This window comes from Pleuronectes platessa, chromosome 5 (assembly GCF_947347685.1).
Source record: "Pleuronectes platessa chromosome 5, fPlePla1.1, whole genome shotgun sequence".
NCBI lineage: Eukaryota > Metazoa > Chordata > Actinopteri > Pleuronectiformes > Pleuronectidae > Pleuronectes > Pleuronectes platessa.
Window position 1 is genome coordinate 4,937,810 of NC_070630.1, and position 25,608 is coordinate 4,963,417.

A 25,608-nucleotide genomic window follows, 5' to 3' on the forward strand; every position below is an offset into this window, starting at 1 on the left:
AACTTCTTTTTCATTTTCCGTCTCGACAGAGGATTTAACTTTATATTAAGGTGTCCATTTACTTTTTCATCCCCAACTGGGATGTTATGTTTAAGTCTACTGAGCGGATTATGACATTTTTGTGGAGGAAGCCATTCAATTTTTGTGTATATCATGATAACAAATTAAATCAGGCATTTTTTGGTGACTGAAATTCATGAATGTTTGCAATTTGAAGCAGCTCCACATAAAAATCCAGATCTAGTGAATTTTAAATGTGGTTTCATAAGGGGACTGTTGGGAGTTGGTGGAGGCTTCAGCTCTACTGCTGCATGTTTCTTTAAAACATAAGAAGATATCTGCTGCGTGACAAAGACATTTTAAAACTCATACAACTTGACCTTGAGGGGCTCAGAGTGCAAACTTCCGCCTGAGCCAACGTTCTATCTGGCCATGTTAAAGATAATGAAAAAAGAATCCTGGATTTCCGGGTTTATCTATTGGAATCTGTCATGGATTATTCATTGGATCTGGCCCCACCCCTCCACAAAATGTAATGGAAATCAGTTCAATAGTTTTTGCATAGTCATAATAAAAAAATAAGTAAACAGATGTGACTACAAAGCTCCAACTTCTAATTTCCGGTTGTTCACGTACACATCAACACCGAGTTGCAACAACCGCGACACCTTTATCTACACAACAAGCAAGTGTGGATGCACATAAATGAGGAGCAGCACTCAAACTCACTTTGAGGGAAACAACCTGGATATCACACACTGGTGTCGTGCTGTTCGGGAGCCGACACTTCACCTCGGGCTACTTACTGAATTCACCGGTGAGGAAGAGGGCCTCTGCAGCCGGAGCCCACTCGGTGAAGAACAGGCTGTTGTCCGGCTGTCGCTGCACACCAAAGGTGTTGTAGCTGCGAGTGAACTGGTCAAAGCCTCCCTCCGCCTCCTCCAGCTGGAACAGCTTCTTCTGGAGCAGCTCATACCTTCAAACCACAGGAAACACACACACACACACACACACACACACACACAAAGCAGTATGAACAGACTGGATAACTGAGGTGTTACATATCATTTCTCAGTGAGGTTGAATATGTTTCAATTATTTTGCACTGTTTGAAGTGATTGATGTGTGTGTGTGTGTGTGTGTGTGTGTGTGTGTGTGTGTGTGTGTGTGTGAGCATCTTTGTGTGAGTGTGGTCCAGGTATGACTCATGTTGTGGAGATTTTTAACACAGGTCCACATTATGTAAATCAATATATTTTAAGGTGAAGATTAAGTTAAGGTTGGTTTAAGCTTAGGTCTAGGCTAAGTTTATGTTACAGTTAGGTTAGGTAAAGCTTAATCAATGTAATGTACTCTGAAGTCATGGAGCCACAAGAGTGTGTGTGTGTGTGTGTGTGTGTGTCCCATTGCATTAAGTCTGCTATGCTTCTACTTCAAATCAGCATTTTCCTCCATTTCCCAGAATGCCTTTTGACATCGCTCTTAAAAAAAACATAATTTAGATTTCTCCGACTTTGTCTCTATATTCAATTGTAAAATATAGTGAATCAAGGATTTGAGGATTGACGCCAAACCTTAAGTTAACTGTTGATTCTTGGATAAATTATTGAATAATATATTAACTTTAAATGCGCACTACTCATACAGTATAACAGTTTTCATATAAAAACATGGTAACACCGCAATTTCACACTGTCCTCAACAGGATGAATAATAGAGTTAGTTATAGTTATATAAACACAACATATCACGAAACAACGACTCTTCAAATTGAAATGACTGGTGGAGAAGATACTGATCAGTAATTACCAGTATAACTGGAAAAGGCAGCCTCTCTATTGTGCCTCTCTCTACAGTGTTATCACTTATTGTTTATTGACAACTAATCTTAAGGATACAGCAGCGGAAGCAATTTTCAAAAGTCACCGGTCACACTGGAACATCGTTCAAACGCAAACAATCAATTTAACTGAGTCGTTAATTATTTCCAATTATTTCTGGGTAATTAATGGTTTTAAATTTAGGCTTTTCATTAACCTTTTACAGTGGATGTTTCCTTTAAGGGCGGAAATAGGAACTAGTGTGATTAATGAAAACTGTTTCCTTGAATGCAAACGAATGGAAACAGGCATTGAGCTACGATAACATCGATATCATACATTGTGAATGAGCACTTTCATGATAACATCGCTTTATGTCATAGATTTCAATATTTTTTACAACAAATTTGTAAAAAATATTCTTAAATACTTATCCGTATGTTTTCGACTATTTAAATTGTTTTAGAATGTTTCATTTTATTTAGTTTTTACTCTTTTCTTAGCTTTAACATTTTCATTCTTATATCTGTGCTAAATTTTGTCTAGTGTTGCCAATTTCCTATTGACAGTGCTATGTAAAATATGTATTAATACTATATAATATTATTGTTGTTATTAATTGATTATAACTGATTTTACTCAAACTCACTGTGCCTTCACATTTTGAGTAAAAAAAACTTTTAAAACATGCATATTGTATGAATGTGTTTTGAATTTGAAAAAATACACATTTACCACTTTTCTCAAATACTGCAGCAGAGGCAGAGCCCCCGTGCCGGTGCACTATCTCAATGTTCCCATGCTAACGCTATCTCTTCCAGGTCCCACCTCAGGATGCAGACCTGCCTCGCTCCCTCAAGAAATTGTGACTACAGGCATATCCGGAGAGATAAACCTCTGTCCGTTACCTTCGGCTGGGAAGGATGGACTAACTACTTTGCCATTTATCTCACTTAAGTTCCTGCAGCCAGCTGGTGTCCATATCAGATCCCCCCCCGGTACAGAAAGCCTCCTTCAGCCAGCTGAGTTAAGTGCACCCACTCCCCTATAGCCCCGGAGCCAAGCTCAGACTGGCCTGTGAATGCCCTGGGGCTGGTGATGATGGGCTGAAGTAACAGCGCCATTTCTCAGCAGCTGCTCCCTGAGTCGGGCGCAGTGGACACAGACGGCGCTTGCCAAACGTAAACCTTTAAAAGTCCCAACAAATGGCGCCACACGCCTCCTTTCGCCACTTGGACGCCACTTCGAGGAAATGCTGAAAGGAACCAGGGACAAAGGGAGGATTCATTTAAAAAGGAAGAGCTGCACTGCCGCCGTGTTAATAAGCATGAGAGTCATGCCTATGATTCTAACAAATGAGTTCCGGGTGTGGGCGGGCGAAACTGTGAGCCAAAGAATCCTGTATGGATGCAGCGTACACCTCTAGTGTCTGTTTGCACTCGAGGATGCACATCACAAATGAATTGTGCCGGTGAAGACACACAGTTCATTTCGGAAAGTCATTAACGCAGGTGAAAGCAAGAAGCAAAATCAAAAAACGTTCATTTATTTCCCTGTTATTGAAAGTCAGACGTCTGTCTCCACTGTATCGCTCTGTCTCTCTCTCTCTCTCGCTCTCTCTCTCTCTCTTTCTTATCCTCACACTGATGCCACGTCCACTTTTTACAACAAAATCCAGCAGGAGACCACACTCAGTATCCATGGGCAACATTTGGCCGTCAAACCCTCTCCCATCAAGCTGAAAAGAGCAGAGCCTCAGACTGTGACCATTTCATAACATATGGCAAACCTCTTCTTTTCTTTTTTTCTCCTCCGCCAGCAGCAGCAGCAGCAGCAGCCCTGAATTCTTAATAAAGTCAAGTCAATGTTAGAGGAGCCGAGTTGGGGAGTTGTGTTAAACTACGACACAAAGGGTCGAGAAAGATGCATTCTGGAGCTGCAACAATGCAGCAGGAATAAAATTCATCTCACTGTTATAGGTTGTTGTGCAAAGTTATCAGGAGCCAACGTGTGATGGAAATATAGAGTCCGACTCGGGCCGCAATTTTCTGTTCAAAACCCGAGTTAGTCCAAGAGATAATTTTCCGAGCCCAATGTTTTCCCCAATTAAAGTTACATACAGTGTAAAAGTTATTATTAATTATAAGTACTTTATTCAGGATTATATTAGGGCATGTACAAAATTCAGCAGCCAGGGTTTCAACAGGAAAAAGGCAAAGAGATCACATTACTCCGGTTTTACACTGGCTTCCTGTATCACTGAGGATCACCCTCACACACTTCTGATTGTTTATCCGAGTATGTTCCAAGCCGTCCCCTCAGGTCTTCTATTTGCTCGCTAAATATACCAAAAGTGAACTATAAAAAGTGAAGGGCAGCAGCTTTACACCCACCACACATCAGACAAGCTACTTCTGTTGATGGTTTTGAGAAACAACTCAAGATTTATATCTACGATTGTTGCTTTTAATTCACTTTATGAATTTTATACTTCATTTTGTACCTTTATGCTTTTAGTTCTGTTTCAATACTAACATGGTCTTATTGATTTATCTTATTTCAGGTATCTGATTTTATTGTAAAGCACTTTGAGCTGCATTTTATTATTAATACTGTTATTATAACTATTATTATTAATGTTAGTAATATTATAAGTACAATGCCCAACCAACATGACCAAACCAAACCTGAACCCAGATATCCTTTCAAAAGTTGAAAATAGAAGTCACCCAAGTCCGATTTTGAAAAGTCCTACATTTAGGAGCTGTGAAAACTTTTTAAAGTGGAGTTCCTCAGTGAGATGTGAGAATCAATTGTTCCGGACACGACAAAGCATTCAACTGCTCTCAAATCGACTCACATTTCCCAAATGTAAGTTGAATAAATAAACACAGGAGTTGATAAATTGCTTGTTTACACACCCAGAAGACACAGAGCAACACTATCATTCATTTGTCCAGCAGAAAAAAGGTAATGTCCAATAAACACTCCCCTTTTAATTCTGTTCAGGTCTCCATTGTAACTTAAAAGTGATGATTCTCCTTGAAAGAAAATAAAACTATTTCAAAATTCTAAAATGAAATAAAGTTAGAGTTTGACTCTTGATTGTGGTCCACGGTTTTAACATTCTTCCCACGGCTCAGCTCGGCTCTGTAACTTGTTCATAGACTCACTGTTAGACAATGCGGTGTCTAAATTTAGCCTGAGCGTTCAGGTCTGTTGTGTTGCGTGTGACTGATGGTGACAGCTGAAGCACAGAGGTGTCAGGACAGTCTGCATCAGCCTGGAGAAACATAGGTAGAAGGTGGTAGCACCGACAACCAGGAAATAAAGTCACATTCTCCACTTCTGCTCCGTGACGTCACAGGGAAGTGGACCTCAGACTTAGTTATGGATATTTACGTGATATAAAACTTGCATCACTTTATCATTTCATCCAATTAGACAAACTTTACTTCATCCTTGAGTCTGAGTTCGCTCCTGATTTAGCACATTCACAAAAATTGGACGGACTTATGGTTGCAGTGAACTTGACCTTTTGAACAAAACTCCAATCGGGTCATGCTTGAGTTCAAGTGAGTATTTGTGGCATATTTAATGACAGTTCTTGAGATATGGCCTTGGAAAGAACGGGACGGACGTAAAAAGCACAGACATCATGAAACCATAATGTTCACCACGTGTAGAAAGTACAGCCTGACCAATCTTACCAATATGGGCCTTTCATAGACATGTATCAGCCTCTATGTTTGCAGATATGTGCATTACATTTTTATGTTAAAAGATAATGTTTATTTTCTTAATTCAAGTTCTATACATTTAGATTTTGGTTTTAAGCTATAGTTATTTTTAAATAAGAAGTTTACAGCTGAACTGTAAAGTATCAAACCTCAGTTATATTAATTTTAGGAATCCTTGCCATATTCTTTTCAGACATATATCAGGTGATATATCTCTTTCTTAAATTTGAACATTGCCCTAAAGTCCCCATGACTCAGACGTTTCAGTGTCCTGATCTCAGTTCGCCTCGAGGGCTTCAATGCAGCCCAGGAGCAAAGTGACTTTCAATTCTTGTCATTTAATTCCCGTCTTTGACTAAGTGCAGTAATGAATCTGGAGTGAGACCTGAACCTAAAAATTCCCCCGGCCTGAACTTCGTCCCTTTGTTGACCCTCAAGCTAAAAAAAAAAACTTCTGCCTTAAGAATAAAAAGGTGCATAAAAAAACAATTCATTATAATTCAACTGGCAGGTTCAGAAATTTAATCCAGTCACTCTAATAATTCCAATGGAACCGCCCGCTGCCTTTTCACTACTTATCTTTAATTCCTGTTTTTGAGCTCATTAATCTTCAGTCAGAGCACACGCACTGGTGGTTATCTCTTCAAAGTCGATAATCAGTTTTTGCCTAAAATATATATTGCATCACCATCACAAGCACAAGACTCTGGCTTATTGCACTTTTTTTAACTTTGAAATGAGCTGTGATGACATACTGAAATGCAAAAAAAATTTAGAAATAAGATCTTTGCCATAATAAGCAGCAATCCCAAAGCTCCCTTCCTTCATTCGGTCCAATTGAGGAGATACTCGGTGCCACGAGCCTCCAACTCCTCGTAGCACTTCCTGCTAAGTTGTGCAACAGGAAGGGGGGAAAAGTGAAGTGTGTCAACAGAGCACTGCTCACTGGGGGTGTAACGCCGCATCAACGGTTGTTTTCACAATCAATCTGAAACAAACATCCTGGTAGGAATAAAAATAAGAGCGGCCTGCAGCCATGGAATAGTAAATCAGAGCGGGAGCTTTGGAAAATGTGCCGTCTGTCCACACCGGCTGGATCTGACACCAAGCAAAGTTCAACAAGCCAGAGATGTGGGCAGCGGAGAGCCGTGACATGGCGGTGAAATCTAAAGAGTCACTCTGGGTGGTCATAGGTCTCCTGATAAGCCGACAGAATTCTTAGAACTGTGTGGCTCAGTGGGGGGGCTCAGCGTGACACCGCAGCCCGAGAAGGTTCTCGATTTATAAGCCCCGTGTTCACGATACGGTGTTTGGACGCCGAGCCTGACAACACCGGGGGGTTTGCCGAGATTTAACCTTCACACAGCAGCGATCCTATATGTAAAAAATAATTTACCTGTAACTTTCATCAGCGGGACGCGGGTTTGAGACAGACGTTTGCAGCTCGGTGAAGCCTGGCAATCCCAAGCTGTGTCTGTGATGGAGCTGACACGCTCATCTCTCTGCGAGGCTATAGCCCTGCACACACGTTTCAAACACAAGGCAGGTGGTCCCTTTACCTGCCACGTTAGAGACGGCATCATACACGGTAATGAAAATGGATAAAACTATATGGCCCCTAAGCAGAGTTTTAAGGCCTAATTTTGGGCACAAGCCAACAGTGAGCCGGCAGCACTGCAGCAATGTGAGCCGGAGATGATTACCACTGTCACACTGTAAGTAAAATACATTACACTTCTTTAAATCCAACAGGTAGGGCTAATGTGACATGAGGTCGGGAATTGAGCTGAGGAATGAGACTCATTGTGAGCCAGATGTTCTTCCACCCGGAATCAGTTTATAAATGATGATGATTTCAGCCTTGTGTTATTATTACATATGATATGCTCCTCAGTCACGGTGGAGCAGAAAATCTCTTTATTCTAATACAATCTGTTTTTATCTGGTTAAAAGCTATTTATAGAGACATGTAGCTAAATAACATATTTGAGTGTTGACTAATACAGAAGGTTTGGACACATGATGGTTATTTTAAAGTACTACACTGATTTAAACCCATTTATAATTGTTATAATAATATTCAACTCACTTCAAATATTTATATTAATGTATAATATTTAACGTCCATTTAATGAATATTCTAATAAAAGGTTTTAGATGTTTTGTCTCTCCTGCATAAACTTAATCCTGGTATATAAATTTGTTTGGCAAATTTTCATGTTCTGTATATAAAGATAAAAATTAAGCAGAATAATTTTGCCTAAAAGTGAAAAGGACAAATCCAAAGGTTATAAACAAAGTAAAAAATCTGAAGATGGATTCTGGTTTATCTAGTACCTGTTTGGTTCTGACTGTACATTATATTAATGTCATAGATCTGTGTTAAAAAACATCTTCCAGTGAACCAACATCTCTGGAAATATTATTCATCAAAACTTTCTGCTTTGGTTTGTCCATCTCCGTCATTAACTAATGACCCAATTAAGAAAATGCCGCATGCAAACATATTCTAGTCTGATAATAAAATCTTGGAATCTTCTATGTGTTGCTTGACACCATCAACCACCACAGTTTTGGCAGCTGCAGTAAAATGTGATTGGAATTCCTGCTGGAAATAATCCACAATAAATGCACCAGCCCACACACACACACACACACACACACACACAAACACACACTGCACAATCACCACTACCACACATACAGTGTCAGCTACTTAAGACTTCCACCCTAATAATTAATTTGTACGGTGGCCAAATCGAGGCTGAAGGAGAAAATCGTGCAGCAAACGAGTGCTGCATGAAGTCAATTAACGTCTGAGGGGTCATTTCTTTTTCACAAAGCCTCCCACAATGAGAGAAGCAAACCAATCAGCTGCTGGTCCAGTTGGAAGCGTCGTATCTGGGTTTTCACTACACAACTCTGATCAATTGACAGCTTCAAAAAGCTCACGAAGGACAACAAACTGGTCTTCGAAGGGCACACAACAACATGTAAATAAAGAATTTGTGATAATATCTGATGTGTACACAATCAAGCCAATAGTCTTCATAAACATTACACAATGACCTTAACCCAAATATGATCATACTCGGAATAAACAATAATCAAATTCAGACGTGTGGAGTATTCTGACCTTCGCATCATAATGTAAACATGTGCATGTCTTAATTGCATCATAACGTGCATCATGTTTGAAATCACCAATGCACTTAAAACCTTGCTGTTTGGCCAAATAAGTGCATTCACCCCCCAGACGTCACATCTCCATCACTGGAGCAGAATCAAACCTGTGTCTACCTGCAGAGTCATGGAGTGAATCCCATTGCAGACTAGAGCCAGATGTGACCAGGCGTCTGTGGATCTTTTTGGACCAATGGAAAAAGGGCTTTAATGCGAGACAGGTACTGAAGCAGCCAATCATTAGCCACGTCCTATTTCAACAAGTAAGATATTAAAAAACGTGTTCCAAAACCAATTGCCCAACCATTCCCTTTAATCCGACTTAACATTTTTTAAATATGTTTCCATTACAACCAGAGGAAAAAAAATATATATATAAAACCAATCATGGAGGAGCAAGGTCCTCCACAAGGCAAACTCTGCTGTTGATGATGCACATGCACCAGACTCCTGCAGGGCCAGCAGATAGCGTGACGAGGGGCGGTGACGTCAAGACGCAGCGCGCACGTCAGCACACCAGGAAGAGCGAGCGTCCTCTGCAACTGTCAAACAGGGGAGGTTGAGCAACAACGACTCAGTACATGTTTGTTTGCATTCACTGAGATTCCAGATACTTTTGTTATTATCACAAACAGGCTGGAGAGAGAGAGAGAGAGAGAGAGGGGGTGAGAGAGAACAGCCAGGGAGTTAGAAGAGGGAGGCAAGGTGTGGGGGGGAGGCACACGACCTCTCCTCCCCCTTAATGTCACTGACACGGATGCGTCGCTTGTTTAATCTGTTAAATTATGTGTTTTTTAACGTGCGTTTCGAGCCGCGGACGCCGCAGGAAGCCGGGCCGTGCTCGCGCTGCCCCCGGGGACGCACGGTGCCGCCGCGCCATGACGCACGAGCCGCTTAAAGTCGCGTTTCCCAGTGTGTTACCTCCGCTTGAAGTCCTTCTCGTACGCTTTGAGCTGGGGATCCATTTGGAGAAGGCAGCTGAACTCGGGGATCGAAACATTATCCTCGCTCTCTGCCATCGCGTCTCCCCCCACTAGACGGACCCAATCGAGTGCGGAGCTGCCGATGAGCGTTCGGCTGGACAATGGATGGCACAGACTGACCCTGGCACGAACCGTGCGCGCCAGAGGGTTTTGGTTTGTTGTCGGAGCAGGCGACAGCGAATCGGGATGCGATCTGAAAAAGCCCGGCCCATCAAATCAAACATTCCGGTGTTTTCATTGGGCTAGAGATGAGCGAGAGAGCATGTCCCTTTAAGATGACAAACATCTGGCGCGTCAGAGGAGGATGACTCGTGTGTGAATGCAGATGTGCACGGTGGCACGCTGCGGCTCTGGCTCAACTTAATATAACACGCACCTTAAAACACATGTAGCAGCATGTTTGAAAGTCATCAGAGCTCAGAGGGGGAAAAAATAAATAAAAAATACGTCACATTAGAGCTAGAATTATTTATTATGACATATTTGATTTCTGTGTTTTCTAAACTTTCTTAGATTTGTCAGTATTTAGTCTGTTATGTGTCCGGATGAATTGTCTGTGCACTTTTGTTTCATCTCCTGTTTGAACTGGATTGAATATCTCTGGTCATCTCAGGTTTATTTATACCGCGCTAAAAATAACAGCAGTTGAGTCAGTGTACTTTACAACAACAGCAGCAATGATAATCCTGATAATGAAATGAGTATGATTTAAATAGAACAAAATCACAACCTGCTTCATAACGGGATAAAAATAACAATAAAACAACAACAAAATACTTATAGATTCAAAATACTTATAAATCTAAAAAGTTACAATTTTTAAATATGTTATCAAGGGATTTAAAAGCAGTCCCAGGTTTAGATTGAGCATTTCTGATCTCAGCTGGTAAATCACTCCAGAGTTTGGGGACCTCTAGTCCACCTCTGCCCAGTCGAGCACTGGGAACTAAACCATTATCAGCTGATGGCCCTCGGGCTCATAGGGAGTCAGTAAATCCTTGATATACACACAGGGATGTATCAATAAATCACGGCAAAGGAAAGCAATCAAACATGAGTATAAGAAGGATAACAAGAGCAGAGATAGAATCAAGATCAATGTCATAAAATAGCACAGGTAGAAGATGAGGTTGGCTACATTGAACAAGAACAAGATTAAAAAGGTAGAGAACTTAAACTTAAACTTAAACTTTCTCATAGTGTGGATCAGGAGAGTTTTCAACAAGAGGAAGCTCTGTTTTGTAGTTTTAAGAAGTTGTTGTGAGGATGCATTAGTGTTTCACTGAAGGATAATCCGTCGTATATATTTTGACCTCGGATGGTCGGTCACTTGTGTTCAACACTAAAAAATATCTGAAAAACAAGAGAGCTCCGATGACATTCACATTTTGTTTGAACATTCATGTGCCGAGTCAAAGTTCAGAGTCCAGAGCAACATGGAACATCACTGGCCGCTTCAGTTGTGCTACAGACACTCAGTCACTTCAGAGAATTTCGAACAAGGGGGAACACTTCCACTATCGCAACTTCTGGAATGTGTAGGGGGCGCTCACGAGGTGTGACCTGTAGCCACAAAATATTATGTTTCTCGATATAAGGGGATGAAAAATGTGATATAGTTTAGTATCTGCACTTTTAATTGTAGCAACAAACTTTTCTGTAAGTTAGTGACAACATTCACCATTGTTGTTTCACCTGAGCTAGTTTTTGTGTGTGCGTAGTCACCCACCATGACTGGTTGTCAGCCACTACATCAGCTTGACTTACATCCGGCCTCTTGCTCCTCCTTTAGAGGGTCATTAACTTTCCCTGGACTTGTTCCTTCAAGGAAGGGGTTCTGTCGTAATTAGAATCCTCAACGGACCAATCAGCTTGCATTAACAGGATGATACTGGGCAAAATCGCCATTAGTCTTTTTTACCTTTGCAATTATGGCAATTAAAACAGAACTTGTGGCTTTGTTCTTCTAAAAGCAATTCATTTTTAGCCGTTCAGCTCCATTCACTCCAATTTATTGCGTTATACCTTGTGCCCTCTAGGTGAACTGCAGCCAATTGCGGTGTCTCCTTCTCATCTCCTGGTGACCCCGCGACCTTTTCTAAAAGCAGGTGAAGGCCAGTGTCGGGTCAAAGTTCTGACAAGCTCTCCTCAGAGTTATTGGCTGAACTTCTGAGCAATATGAGATGTTTGTCCACTCTCCACAAAGTTTTTGACGGATCCTCAGACTTTTGTCTAGACCCACCATCAGGCTACACTTTCCATTTTCAAATATCATACAATATAGACTGATTCGATTTTTGTGAATTTATTTGCTGAGCACATCAATTCTTCACCAGGAGCGACTCATTCTCATTATGGACGCTCCCTGAGTCTGTCACCTTGCATCCAAAACACCAACCTCACACACTCATGAGACTTCTTACAGTTCATTTAGACAGACTACAATTAAATTGACTTCTTGCTCCTAAAAAGAACGAGCCCCTTGGATCTTGAACGACCCCTCCGCTGTTCATCGTGTGCTTCCCTCAGGACACTTGAAGCCTATCCACTGTTTCTAAAAATAAAAGCTGCTCCAGTTATTGTTCGGTGTGTCCGACTCTTTCATAATATGAGGTGTAATGAACAGTGCAGCCTCTCGGGGCCACTTCTGGGGCTGTAGACCTCTTGTTGTTCTCATAATGAGTCATTTTCATTATTTATTTCTCTTGAAAGTCATTTAATCGTGACATTTTATTCAGTGTGGGCTGAAAATTAAAACACGGGGCGTTTTACAAGGAAGGTTTTGCAAAAGGGTAATAGTAAAGTTTAAAAAACGTAATGGATAAGATACCTAGACATAAACCATTTTAAAGGAAAAAGAACATGAATGCACTTGCTGCGTTCCATCATTGTATGCTGGAGAAAACGTTATTTGAGGACCCTGCATTGATTTAAGTTCTAAGATGATTCTGTAAAAAGTTAACCGTGCATTGGCAGAGACACACTTCATGAGGAAAGATCCCATTGATCTGAGCAAAGTTTAATATGGGCAAAGTTTGTTTAATGTCAAGGCCCGATGTCCTCGAACCACATGGAACCGCCTCCAGCCCTGAGACAAACAACAGCAGCGTGAGAGCCTGTGTGCATGTGCGCTCGTGGGTGAGGGAATCGTCTATAAGGACATCGAGTTCATTCTCTGATTCGTTGTTTTCAGCTGGAAATGTTGTGGTTCTCCTCCACAGATTCTGCATCTGCTTCCACTGCACCGCCTTCTCTCCTTTTAATCTGCCCGTCTCTCTGAAACACAAATCTCGCAGTGTTCTGATCTTATTGTCTGTGGCCTCGATAACTTTCAGAACAAACTGCCTCACAGAAGTGGAAGAAGTAACTTAATAATGGACTCCAGACGGATAACCTTGCGGTAATTTACATCGAATCCCTCTCGGAAAACAGGGCTGATAAATATGCACTGCACCGGGGGAGAAATAGTGCGGCTCTGGAAAGTCTTGTCCTTGTCATGACGTAAAACTGTCCCCACTAAAGGTCACGGAGTCAGTGTCATTCTGTCTGTGGGTAATAGATTTGTGTCGCTGTCAAGCCCAGAAAGTCACGCTCATAAAAATTCTCACCAAACAACCGATGTTCACTCAGGGATTTGTGGGGAAAATGTTAGATTTGAGCAGCTGATTGATTTCAATATTGCAAAAACACAATAAGAACAGCATCTAAACCTATAAACTATACGTGATCTTCATGTTTAAAAATTCCAAATCCAAACGGAGAAGCTTGTCTTTGTTTTGCCTGCAGGTGTCACACACAAAATCGTTATTCCTGCCAACCTGTCTCTGATCAGAGGTCAGGTTCAGATCTGTTTGTCCCAGTTTCACCTGCCTTTAGTTTGACTACAGGCTAAAAGTCATGCGATGAAAAAGTTCTGACCTCTGGAGACTCTTAGCTACACACAACGTACTAGGAAAGAAACAAAACAAACATATATATACACACACACATATATATTCTTTCCTAGTACTTTGGAATAGTATCTTTTCTAATGAATCCGGTAAAAATTCTCACCAAACAAATATCCAGTACAAGGGATATTTTGGATCATATTGCACTTTATCATAGAAAAATGGATGACACAAAGACGAACGCAAAAACGAAACATAGGCATCTTGAATTCCACCTGGTGGTCGGCTTTGGTATAGGTAATAAATCCTGCCTCCACCATGTTAATGGATGGAGCACATACCAAACTAAAAAGTCAAAACGCATGTTCAACAATTTCCTCTCAAAGATCTGTGATTTTAGGTTGTTTTTATCAAACTAGCTATATGATATATAAGTGTTCTTGATTCCGATTATTACATTTTTTATTTTGTATAAATGCTAAACAGCTAAGACTGACTCACGATGGGTCTAGCATGTGTTTCAACGAGACATCTCTCACATGCGCCAGTAACTTAGATTTTATAGTTTCATTACAGCAAAGTGGGAGGAAGTGGAGATGTATCATCCATATTAAGTCTATGTACTGTATACTGTATTTTGAATTGAGAAATAAATGCTATAAAACGTGGCTCACTTCTCGAGCTGCCATTAGAAAATGACCCTGTACCTTTGACAAGTACGATTCAGAATAAAAATGGTACATTTATATATTTTGTCATCAACATGGTGGTTTTCCTCCTCTCGTCCTATTTACCCAAATTTCACCCCAAAAAAAATCAAAATCAAAAAGCTGCAAATTTCCCGTGCTCTGAGCCCTTCCTCCCCTCGCTCTAGAACTGAACTGTCCCACAACAGAATCCTATTTTAGTCTGAAAGACTCACTCAGTACACAAGCAAGCTACACTAATACATTGTGTAATGATGACAACACAAGTCGCCTTTCAGCTCCTGTTATTAGCTTGATAACGAAACCAGGCTGAGAGAATCACTTTCCTCCTCCAAGGCAAAATGTAAAGCTGTTGTGATTGAGAAGGGAAGTCGATGAATAATGAAGCCGTTACACTGAGTGTTTATCATCAGACAGAGAATTATTTATTAGACAACTTGATGTTAATTTCAGTGATTTACATTGACGCACAAAGACTCTCATTGAAAATGGCACAAGAAAGCAAGAAAAAATCTGTTTACGAATAAATAAACTAGATTATAGTTTTATCTCCTGTGCATTCTTCTATAATTACGCGTGTTATTAATCAAACAATATTACTTATATTATATATAATATATATTCTAAGCTCTTATCACTATATTTTGGTCTGTTGGTGCATGTATTTTGAGTTCCTGACAGCTTTATACTGTGAAACTGACAAAATGATGAATCATACTTGGTTTGAACTGAAAACCATGAACAGCACCCATATGGGAGAAGACAGTTTAAAAGGTGCAAAGTGAAGACAGGAAATCGATGCGTAAGCTTTGCAAAATCCGATCAGAAACGTGCTTCAGAGGATTTCAACCCCTGTGTCTCTCCGTCTCTGTCTTCCTCTGCATCTCCGACGTTTGACTGCATGTGACCAGATGAATGTGGATGAGGGCATCGCTCGAAACAGGAGTGAGTTGGTTCAGCAGACATCCTGGATAAATGAAAGTTGAAAGGAGGAAAACAACTGGTGGCAATGGATGTGTGTAGGCAGCTGGTGGGCAGCAGCTGACAGAAACACAACAGGTATTATACTGTGTTATTGTGTTTTTTTTTCCCCCTCTGCTTTTATGTGTCTTAAATCGTTCTCAACACAACTCATGACAAAAGTTCCACAACAACAGAAAATATATGAAGGACTTAACTGTACACGGTGTTTGACGCAGACCAATTCAATGGAGCTTCGAGGGAAACGCTGAACTTGTGGCATGAGAAAGTTGCCGCGCGCCTTTGTTCAATATTTTTGTTTTTAAAGCAAGACAGATTCATTTGTGATTGCCAGACAAATGTGCTATTTACATACAAGTAAAGAAAAACAGCTTTGTCGAAATATCCTTCGCGACTGAGACGTTGACAGTTTGATGTGGAAATGAAATCATCTGCTGCGCTTCTGAGGATCACGCGAGGACACTGCGGTAAAGGAACAAAGACAATAGAAATGAGACGAATGCAACTCAGAAATCAGGTCCATTTGTTGAGAAATTAAAAAGTATATGTCCCAGTGAGCAGCAGAAGCAGTCAAAATGTCTGTATGTCCAAATGGCAAGACAACGAGGACAGATCAGTTCAATGTCAATATGAGAAGTGGAGAATCGCAAGTCTGCATCTGTGCATGCGACACTGGATTAAGATAAAGACGTTTTGTTTTTGAATGGGGGGGGGGGGGGGGGACATGTGTGGACACTGCATCCCAGCAGTCTGTGGGAAAAAATATATATTCTCAGAGGAGCAGGTTTTTTGAAAACAACAGACATTTCCAGTGACTCCAGCTGTCAGACAGGAGCAGAGTCAGCTCTTCTGTTTGTGGATTGAAAAAAAGAAGAGCGGCGCCAATTTACTTTCAAAATACATCAATCACACTAAAACAAAAGCATAAGGCAATGCTTATGGAACTGCATTCATCCAACTTCATAATTGCTATACATTTTCTGTGTCTCAAATTGCGGCTGATTTCTAATTCTGTGGAACTGAATGTTACCCAATTCTTCATCGGACAATTAGGTTCAGACAGTTTTGTGATTTACAAGCCGTGAACAGCTCAGAAATATGCTCTTCAACATGCGTTTTCCTTTGGCGCCAATCGCTCTAGAATGGAGCTCTATAAATTAAACTGCTCGTGCACTCCCATTAAAACAGGTCTCCTGAACGGGAAATGGAAATGTGACAATTAATAAGAAATTATACTCGGCGTAACCGGAGGATCCAGGCGGGACACAGACAGCCTCCTTCTGTCTGGCTCTCAAATTAGATGTCATGGATCAGAGTGGGGTGATATATTGCAACGCATGCACAGAAAGAAGGACACCACTTCTCCGTGAATACCGCCAAAGTGAGAAGGTTAACATCCGGCAATAAAGGGAGCCATGGGAGAACTGGAGAGGAGCAAATGAGAGGAGATAACATTCACTCCAGCCTTCAATTTCAAGGATGGGGGAGCTGGGATGTCAGAGGACCGGAGACTGACAGAGACAGAGACAGACAGAGAGAGAGAGAGAGATCCTGATGGTGATGATGTCTGAGAGACATCAGAGACAAGACGAAAGCAGCGATATCAGTGGGTAAGTGTGAGGCGGAACACAAAGCCGGTGCTGACTAAGCCCACCAGGTACATGAAGCTCTTTATGTAGGCGAGATGTTTCCGAGCGATACGTCATATCAGCGCTCTCAGGGCTCGTTGTGCTCAAAGGCTCCTTGTGTGCTCGCTCGGATGAATCTGCATTCAAGCAGTGGATGCAACAAAGTTTAAAGCAGGGGCAGGTTGTCTTAGTTCAATAGAGTTTTTGTCAAATTCTGCTAATATCTCCGCTCTGTGTGAGCTGTAAAAAGAAAATTATTGGGTTAAAACAAACAGCATTGGTTCTGTGTTTGGAAAACGACCCTAACAGCACAACACTGTTTCAGCCAATCAGCAACGAGCATATCATGCACAGGACACAGCGGTAACCAGAGTTTCTCTGAATGGTCATGAAGATAAAATACGCTCATTCTTTATCTTGGAGCCATTTTTTTAAATAAAACTTGTGAAATCAAAACAAGATAAAGTAATCATTCATCTGCCATCTGCTATCGAGGGACGACCTGAAAAAGTGGCCGAGATAACGTAAACTGCCACCACTGGTCCAGAAGGTGTCAACTACTGTTGGGCACTGGAAACACTAACACCACTATCACCAGTTGGGATTCTAAAGAGTCTATTGGGGCCCCAAGGATAAATTCCCCTGTCGCCCCTCAAACAGCGTTCATCAACATTATGCTATAAATAGTCTTACTCTAACAAAGGATAGGAAGTACACTTACATATGTTGGGCCAGAGCCCAGCGGGGGGCCCCCAGACACTGAAGCCAAGAGGAACAAAGGGTTGTTAAACTTTGGGCGGGAAACATCCTCCTGCAGGCTCAAGAATCTCCCCCTGGTGGTGGAGAAATGTCCTGGGGTTTTCCCAGAAACCCCCGCTCAGTTCCAAGCCCCGCCCACTCAGATCCATTTCTGACACTCAATTGGCTTAAAGCCAGCATCATCCTATGACCAACTCCTCAAGGAGGAGGACCTCTCAGGTAGAACAAAACCACTGAGACCCCAATAATCGCTGCCATTTTTACCCTGCTCTGAAGACAACACCAGGCCCCCTTCGGGGCCTCTCAGCTGATTCAGTTGCTAACGGGGGCAACCTTAACTTTAGTTTATCAACCAGAGTTATTTTATTTTCATTTCTTTTATTTCTTTATTCAGTCGACGTTTTTATTTTCAAAAGGACTTTTGTTATTTTAACTTGAAGAGGCCGCGCACAGGAACTCGCTCGCCGGTCGAGCATCACAGACTTTCTTTCCAAATCCACAGCGGCGTTACCGCTGTTCGTCCCCTGCAGAAGCGCGAGATTCATTCCGCTGAGGAGCACGAGCTCCACATCCCTGAAGAAGAAGGACGACGCTCATCCCATCGAAGCAGCACGAGCAAATCCGCTGTTTGTCCGGTCCAGCGGCCGAAGACCGCTTGAGAGACCACGTGATTCACTGGCCCGACGCGCACGCACACCGCGAGGGTGGTACAGTAAGAGGCTTTATTGTCTGGGCAGATGTTAATCTAATACGTAGCGTATTGTTTTAATACTTGAATGTATTTGTTTTGTATGAGACCGCCGAGTCTCTAGTGTTAGCGGCGATTCGCCACTTCCGGTTTCCGGTTACGGCCTTGTGCCACAGTTTTTAAGCGCCGTGAGCAGCGTCTCCAGCTCATTGTGACCGTTTGAACAACTTTAAAGAGACTTTACCGGTCAAACCTCAGCACACAACGCCACTTGGGTGCTGAGTGGTAAAGTAAATGTAACTTGTCTCTGACGGTGCTTTTAAGAGCTTTGCTCTCTCCTTGTATGTATGCTCTCTCTCTCTCTCCTTCTAATCCGACCTATACACACATCCGATCTGTATTTAGAATACAGTTCATGTAACATAGTTAAATCTATATTCAGAGAGGCTGGACACATCTGGAAGCCATGCGGCCGAACGCCAAAGCAGAGACAAAGAATTCTCTTTGTCTGAAAATCCCTTTGTGTAATTCATGTGACGACCACCAGTGTGAGCTCCGGCCACATGGTGTCATTAACATAGACTCCATTTTGAATAACGCAAGTTAAACCACCATTTTGAGTCTATTATTGCCACGCCTCCTCTCTCCCTCTCCTCCCATTCTGGCTCTAAATTCATAACGGCTCCGCCATCTTGTTTTGTAGTCAATCCGCCATTTTGAGAGTTTTTAGGCCTTGATTCCACGAATCATGATCGGCCGCCATCTTAGATGTGACGTCACCATGTGACTGCGTCATCGCCACGCCCCCCTTCTTTTCCTCTCTCTCTCTCGCTCTCTCACACACACACACACACAGACACACCCACACAGACACACATTGATAGACACAGACAGATACACACACAGATACACATAGATGAATACATGTGTTTTTCTAAATTGTGATAAGCGGCTGCTGTTGTTATCTTTGAAATATGGGAGTTTGTTAAAATGATGAATCATTAAATAACACTAACTTTATTTCACATGCATACACATAGACACACACACACAGAGAGACACTTTGACACAGACACACACCCACACACCGAGACAGACATACATAGGTAGACCGCCGGTTTTACATGTATTTTCTGAATTGTGATAAGTGCTGCTGCTGTGTTTATCTTTGAAATATCGGAGCTTGTTAAAATGATGAATCATTGAATAACATTAACTTTATTTCCCCTTTTTAATAAATGCTTTTGTAATTAAAGTATCTGTAGTCTGTGATTATTTGTGCATATGTATGTGATTGCAGCTGGATTATGATTGCCTGTGCTCGAACTTAGTAGCCTTCACTGTTAATTAAATAATTATTAATATTAAATATTGAGATTATTGATTTGACATTTATCATTATGAGACTGATATTTATAGATTGTATCGTTGGTCCCTGTAACCAGGGTGGTGCCCCGCGACAATAAGCAATGATTACAGATTTGTATTATTCTTAATTGATAATTTTATTGTTTTCATTAATTATTTTAACTATTATTAATGGATAACCGTATCATTTCGAATTAAATGTGTTACATTTCTTAATTAATAGCTTTATCATTTTTGATTATTTTTAAGAAATAATTGTTATTTTAATAATCATATTTCATGATTATTAATAATTAGCCAACGTCAATTCTACTCCTACTATTGCACAACATAAATGGTGCCCCCGTGTGAGGCATTCTAACTCCAGCTGTATCATAATACTGTACAATAATCCAGATTCATTTTCCCCCAGAAATTAATTTTTGAAGAAAAAGATATTAATTAATTTTTTTTTTTTTTCCTTCCAAAACTTTTTTTTTTATCCCTCACAACATAAATGGATCCCCGTGTGAGGGCGGAACGCTTCACGCATGCAACATAAATGGTGCCGCTGCTTGAGGCTATCTAACTCCAACTGTATCATAATACTGTGTACAATGATCCAGAAATAATTTTGAAAATTATTTCTCTGCAAATAGTTTTTTTTTTAATTTCTAAATTCCCCTGCACCTTTGCAACACAGGTATACTCGTGCCTTGCGTATCTGTGGTTGGCTGCAGAGTGCAATCGGTGGTTGTGTATTCGCGATGCACAATATTTATGATTAATTTCTTAAAGAGAAAAATAATTTTGGAAATTTATTTCTTTTTGAATTTTTTATTTGTAATCCCTTTGCACCTCTGCCAAGCAGGTATGCTATTGCCTTGTGTATCCGTGGTTGGATTCTTATTGCATATTAGTGGTTGTGTCATCTCCATGCACAATAATTATAATTAATTTTCTTAAGAGAAAAATAATTTTGGAAATTTATTTCTCTTTTTGAATTTTCTTTATTCTTAATTCCCTTTGCTAAGCAGGCGTTGTGTATAGCTATGGTTGGTTGCTGACTACGTTTCAGTAGGTTAGTAATATTTTTATAGGAGATTTTCTGCATGCTTTTTAATTTTAAGGAAACAAACTAGATTTGAGAGACTAGTTTTGTTGAGACTTGTTTGTTAACCAACTAGGTCTTAAGGATTGAGCCATCGAGCTATCCTACATAGCGCTACTATATAGACACAGAGTGAAGCTCACCTGTGCATCTTGTGTAGTGTTTATTAAATTTTTATCCGCTTTTAACCTAAGCAAGCTTGAGCGGCCCACCAGGCTCTTTTCGCACTCAGAAGATCCTGGGGCAAGGGCTCTCTCAAGGCCAGACGACCTGTCAGAGACAGTCGCCAGTCTGAGCAATTTTTATAGAAATGCTATAATTGAGTTTTTGTCCGCTTTTATCTAAGCAAGCTTGAGCAGCCCACCAGGTGTTTGCGCACTCAGAAGATGAGTAGCATGGACCACACTGGGGCAGGGCTCCTTCAAGACCAGACGACCTGTCAGAGACAGTCGCCAGTCTGATCAATTTTTCTAGTGATGAAGTGAGTGAGTTGAGTGAGTATGATTTAAGTACCTGCGATCGTAAGATTAAAGAACTGTCCATTCACCTGATCAACCCCACTGGCCCGCATCCAAAAATACCCCATGCTCTGGGTCAACTGACACTCCTCTACCAGCAGAGAGCCGAGCTGCAGGCCCAAGAACATGCGAAGGAGCTCCAGGCCATGCAAGCAGCATGTCGAGCGGAGCAGGAGAAAAACTCCCACCTGCGGCATATCATCGAGACCCGCACAGAACAGGACCAGGCGGTGCAGGAGCACGAAGCTCTGCACGCGAAGGTCAAAGGTCAGCAGAAAGGGGGGCACAGTCAAACAGAGCTGCCCCCCCTCGAGCTGATATCCCTGATGACAGGGCCAGGAGCTGACGTCATTCCCGGTGGAGCCAACGGAACAGAGACACTGGGAGAAAAGCTGCGAGCACAGCTACGCAACCCTCTTGCAGAGGAAGCTTTGCTCTGGAGAGCCAGACACACCCAGCAGTCGACCGCTCCAACCCCCTTAACTCCAAAGGGGGGGCTGGACTCAACCCCTAGACGTGCAGTGACCTGGGACCGCTATGAGGCACTCCAAATGCCTTTCCAGCGGACACACAGCATCCACTCCAGCCAGAAGGAACACATCCTGCACGGAGCCATGCTGATCCACACCACAACGACGGAAGGAATCCGTCCTGGAGGGCTGAAGGAGATTTCCCAGTCTGCCACTCAGGCAGGGGCGCACCATGACTCACGGTCGCGTCCTGGATGGTCCTCCACTCCCGGTGCAAGAGATGGTGGCCACAAAGATGAATACTGTGGCACACACAATTCAGAAGACCCTGATGACTCAGCACCCCCTCAAAGAGAGGAAATCTGCACCCGGCAGCTAGAGCCCCTTAAAAAAGACATTTATCTCTTCGACCCAGACAACCGAGGGTTCAACGAAGACGACACCGTGGTTCTGGCAGTTCAAATCCAACTAAATGTGGACCCGGCGCTGGAAGATGACAACTTTCCCCACGCCAAGATGAACCCCAGCAAAGAGAACCAGGAACAGCGACCCTTCCAACAGGGCGCCCCACAAAACCAAGGGGGTGAGGATTTCAACCAGCCCCACAAACAGTTTCGACCTCAGCACCTGAATCCCTCTCAACAGAGGAGTAGGGGCTGGAACAGACGGAAACCCTATCAGTACCAGTAGTATAGATGTGGTGACCGAAATCCAACACATGGGATGCATCCTGGGACAGAGGAGTAAATACGGAGATGTGTGGATGAAGCAATGAGAGACATTGTGCCACGTGTTCTTCCGGGCTCCACTGAGAGACCAGACACTGAACCCCGTTGGCGAAACTAGGAGCAGACGCCCTCCTTCTCCACTCCCAAAGATGACTTCAATGACGGGGAAGGACCAAGGCGCTGCCAGAAACCCCCTCTCTCCTCCACATCTGAAAAGGGGGGGAAGAAATCCCAACTTTAAAACAAAAAAATGCTCAAACCACTCACTCCATCAATAGCTGCATGCTTTAGACCCTCTGTCAGTAAATTGTATAACGTAGTTCAGGTAATGAACCTCCTTAGACCTCGTTGAGGATTTTGAAGTCGTTACCACTACGGTTGTGCAGCCCTCACGGGTACACTTGGCAATTCAGTCTTGGCAGTGAAATTCCAATATCTGTAGATCTGAAAACCTAGAAATAGGATTTATCATAAATTCACAGATTAGCGAACAACAGAACGTGACTCGCCGTTCTAAATGTTTTGGTTTGACAGGATAACACACATATTTACCTCAAAACACCAGCACCTACTCAAACATTTTCTTCTGTTCGTGTTTCCACTTTTCTTTCATTTCACTCTTCACCGAAATTCATTGGTATTTTAACAATAACTGCCGATAAGCATTATGTGAAATTGAAAGTGTGTGCCGTGTTTTAGAATATATGTTATTTAGCCTGTCTGCCCAGACAATTACCTCTCTCTGTTTAGACTCATGCCTCGAAGACATTTATGCCTCTCTGCCTCATAATGAACTAACTTTCACTGCTTCAACTCTACTCAAGGATTACCTCTCATGGATTATCACTGGACTCTCGACCATAGTTTGCCCTGGAGACCGGGGTCACAGCCCACTCTCCAGACCAAAAGGGGGACTGTTGGGCCAGAGCCCAGCGGGGGGCCCCCAGACACTGAAGCCAAGAGGAACAAAGGGTTGTTAAACTTTGGGCGGGAAACATCCTCCTGCAGGCTCAAGAATCTCCCCCTGGTGGTGGAGAAATGTCCTGGGGTTTTCCCAGAAACCCCCGCTCAGTTCCAAGCCCCGCCCACTCAGATCCATTTCTGACACTCAATTGGCTTAAAGCCAGCATCATCCTATGACCAACTCCTCAAGGAGGAGGACCTCTCAGGTAGAACAAAACCACTGAGACCCCAATAATCGCTGCCATTTTTACCCTGCTCTGAAGACAACACCAGGCCCCCTTCGGGGCCTCTCAGCTGATTCAGTTGCTAACGGGGGCAACCTTAACTTTAGTTTATCAACCAGAGTTATTTTATTTTCATTTCTTTTATTTCTTTATTCAGTCGACGTTTTTATTTTCAAAAGGACTTTTGTTATTTTAACTTGAAGAGGCCGCGCACAGGAACTCGCTCGCCGGTCGAGCATCACAGACTTTCTTTCCAAATCCACAGCGGCGTTACCGCTGTTCGTCCCCTGCAGAAGCGCGAGATTCATTCCGCTGAGGAGCACGAGCTCCACATCCCTGAAGAAGAAGGACGACGCTCATCCCATCGAAGCAGCACGAGCAAATCCGCTGTTTGTCCGGTCCAGCGGCCGAAGACCGCTTGAGAGACCACGTGATTCACTGGCCCGACGCGCACGCACACCGCGAGGGTGGTACAGTAAGAGGCTTTATTGTCTGGGCAGATGTTAATCTAATACGTAGCGTATTGTTTTAATACTTGAATGTATTTGTTTTGTATGAGACCGCCGAGTCTCTAGTGTTAGCGGCGATTCGCCACTTCCGGTTTCCGGTTACGGCCTTGTGCCACAGTTTTTAAGCGCCGTGAGCAGCGTCTCCAGCTCATTGTGACCGTTTGAACAACTTTAAAGAGACTTTACCGGTCAAACCTCAGCACACCACGCCACTTGGGTGCTGAGTGGTAAAGTAAATGTAACTTGTCTCTGACGGTGCTTTTAAGAGCTTTGCTCTCTCCTTGTATGTATGCTCTCTCTCTCTCTCCTTCTAATCCGACCTATACACACATCCGATCTGTATTTAGAATACAGTTCATGTAACATAGTTAAATCTATATTCAGAGAGGCTGGACACATCTGGAAGCCATGCGGCCGAACGCCAAAGCAGAGACAAAGAATTCTCTTTGTCTGAAAATCCCTTTGTGTAATTCATGTGACGACCACCAGTGTGAGCTCCGGCCACATGGTGTCATTAACATAGACTCCATTTTGAATAACGCAAGTTAAACCACCATTTTGAGTCTATTATTGCCACGCCTCCTCTCTCCCTCTCCTCCCATTCTGGCTCTAAATTCATAACGGCTCCGCCATCTTGTTTTGTAGTCAATCCGCCATTTTGAGAGTTTTTAGGCCTTGATTCCACGAATCATGATCGGCCGCCATCTTAGATGTGACGTCACCATGTGACTGCGTCATCGCCACGCCCCCCTTCTTTTCCTCTCTCTCTCTCGCTCTCTCACACACACACACACACAGACACACCCACACAGACACACATTGATAGACACAGACAGATACACACACAGATACACATAGATGAATACATGTGTTTTTCTAAATTGTGATAAGCGGCTGCTGTTGTTATCTTTGAAATATGGGAGTTTGTTAAAATGATGAATCATTAAATAACACTAACTTTATTTCACATGCATACACATAGACACACACACACAGAGAGACACTTTGACACAGACACACACCCACACACCGAGACAGACATACATAGGTAGACCGCCGGTTTTACATGTATTTTCTGAATTGTGATAAGTGCTGCTGCTGTGTTTATCTTTGAAATATCGGAGCTTGTTAAAATGATGAATCATTGAATAACATTAACTTTATTTCCCCTTTTTAATAAATGCTTTTGTAATTAAAGTATCTGTAGTCTGTGATTATTTGTGCATATGTATGTGATTGCAGCTGGATTATGATTGCCTGTGCTCGAACTTAGTAGCCTTCACTGTTAATTAAATAATTATTAATATTAAATATTGAGATTATTGATTTGACATTTATCATTATGAGACTGATATTTAT

The 25,608-nt window shown here is 42.2% G+C and overlaps 1 protein-coding gene across 1 annotated transcript in view; it reads right to left on the bottom strand.

Annotated features, from left to right (window-relative positions):
* The window catches only part of gbe1b (glucan (1,4-alpha-), branching enzyme 1b), a 79,222-nt gene extending 69,314 nt beyond the window's left edge, over positions 1-9,908 (bottom strand). The window contains exons 1-2 of the mRNA XM_053422650.1: positions 9,665-9,908; positions 807-976 (exon numbers count right to left, since the gene is read on the bottom strand). Coding sequence (XP_053278625.1) covers positions 807-976; positions 9,665-9,762 — 268 coding nt within the window. The 5' untranslated portion in view covers positions 9,763-9,908. The remainder of the gene's footprint in view (positions 1-806; positions 977-9,664) is intronic.
* Positions 9,909-25,608: the final 15,700 nt, after the last annotated feature.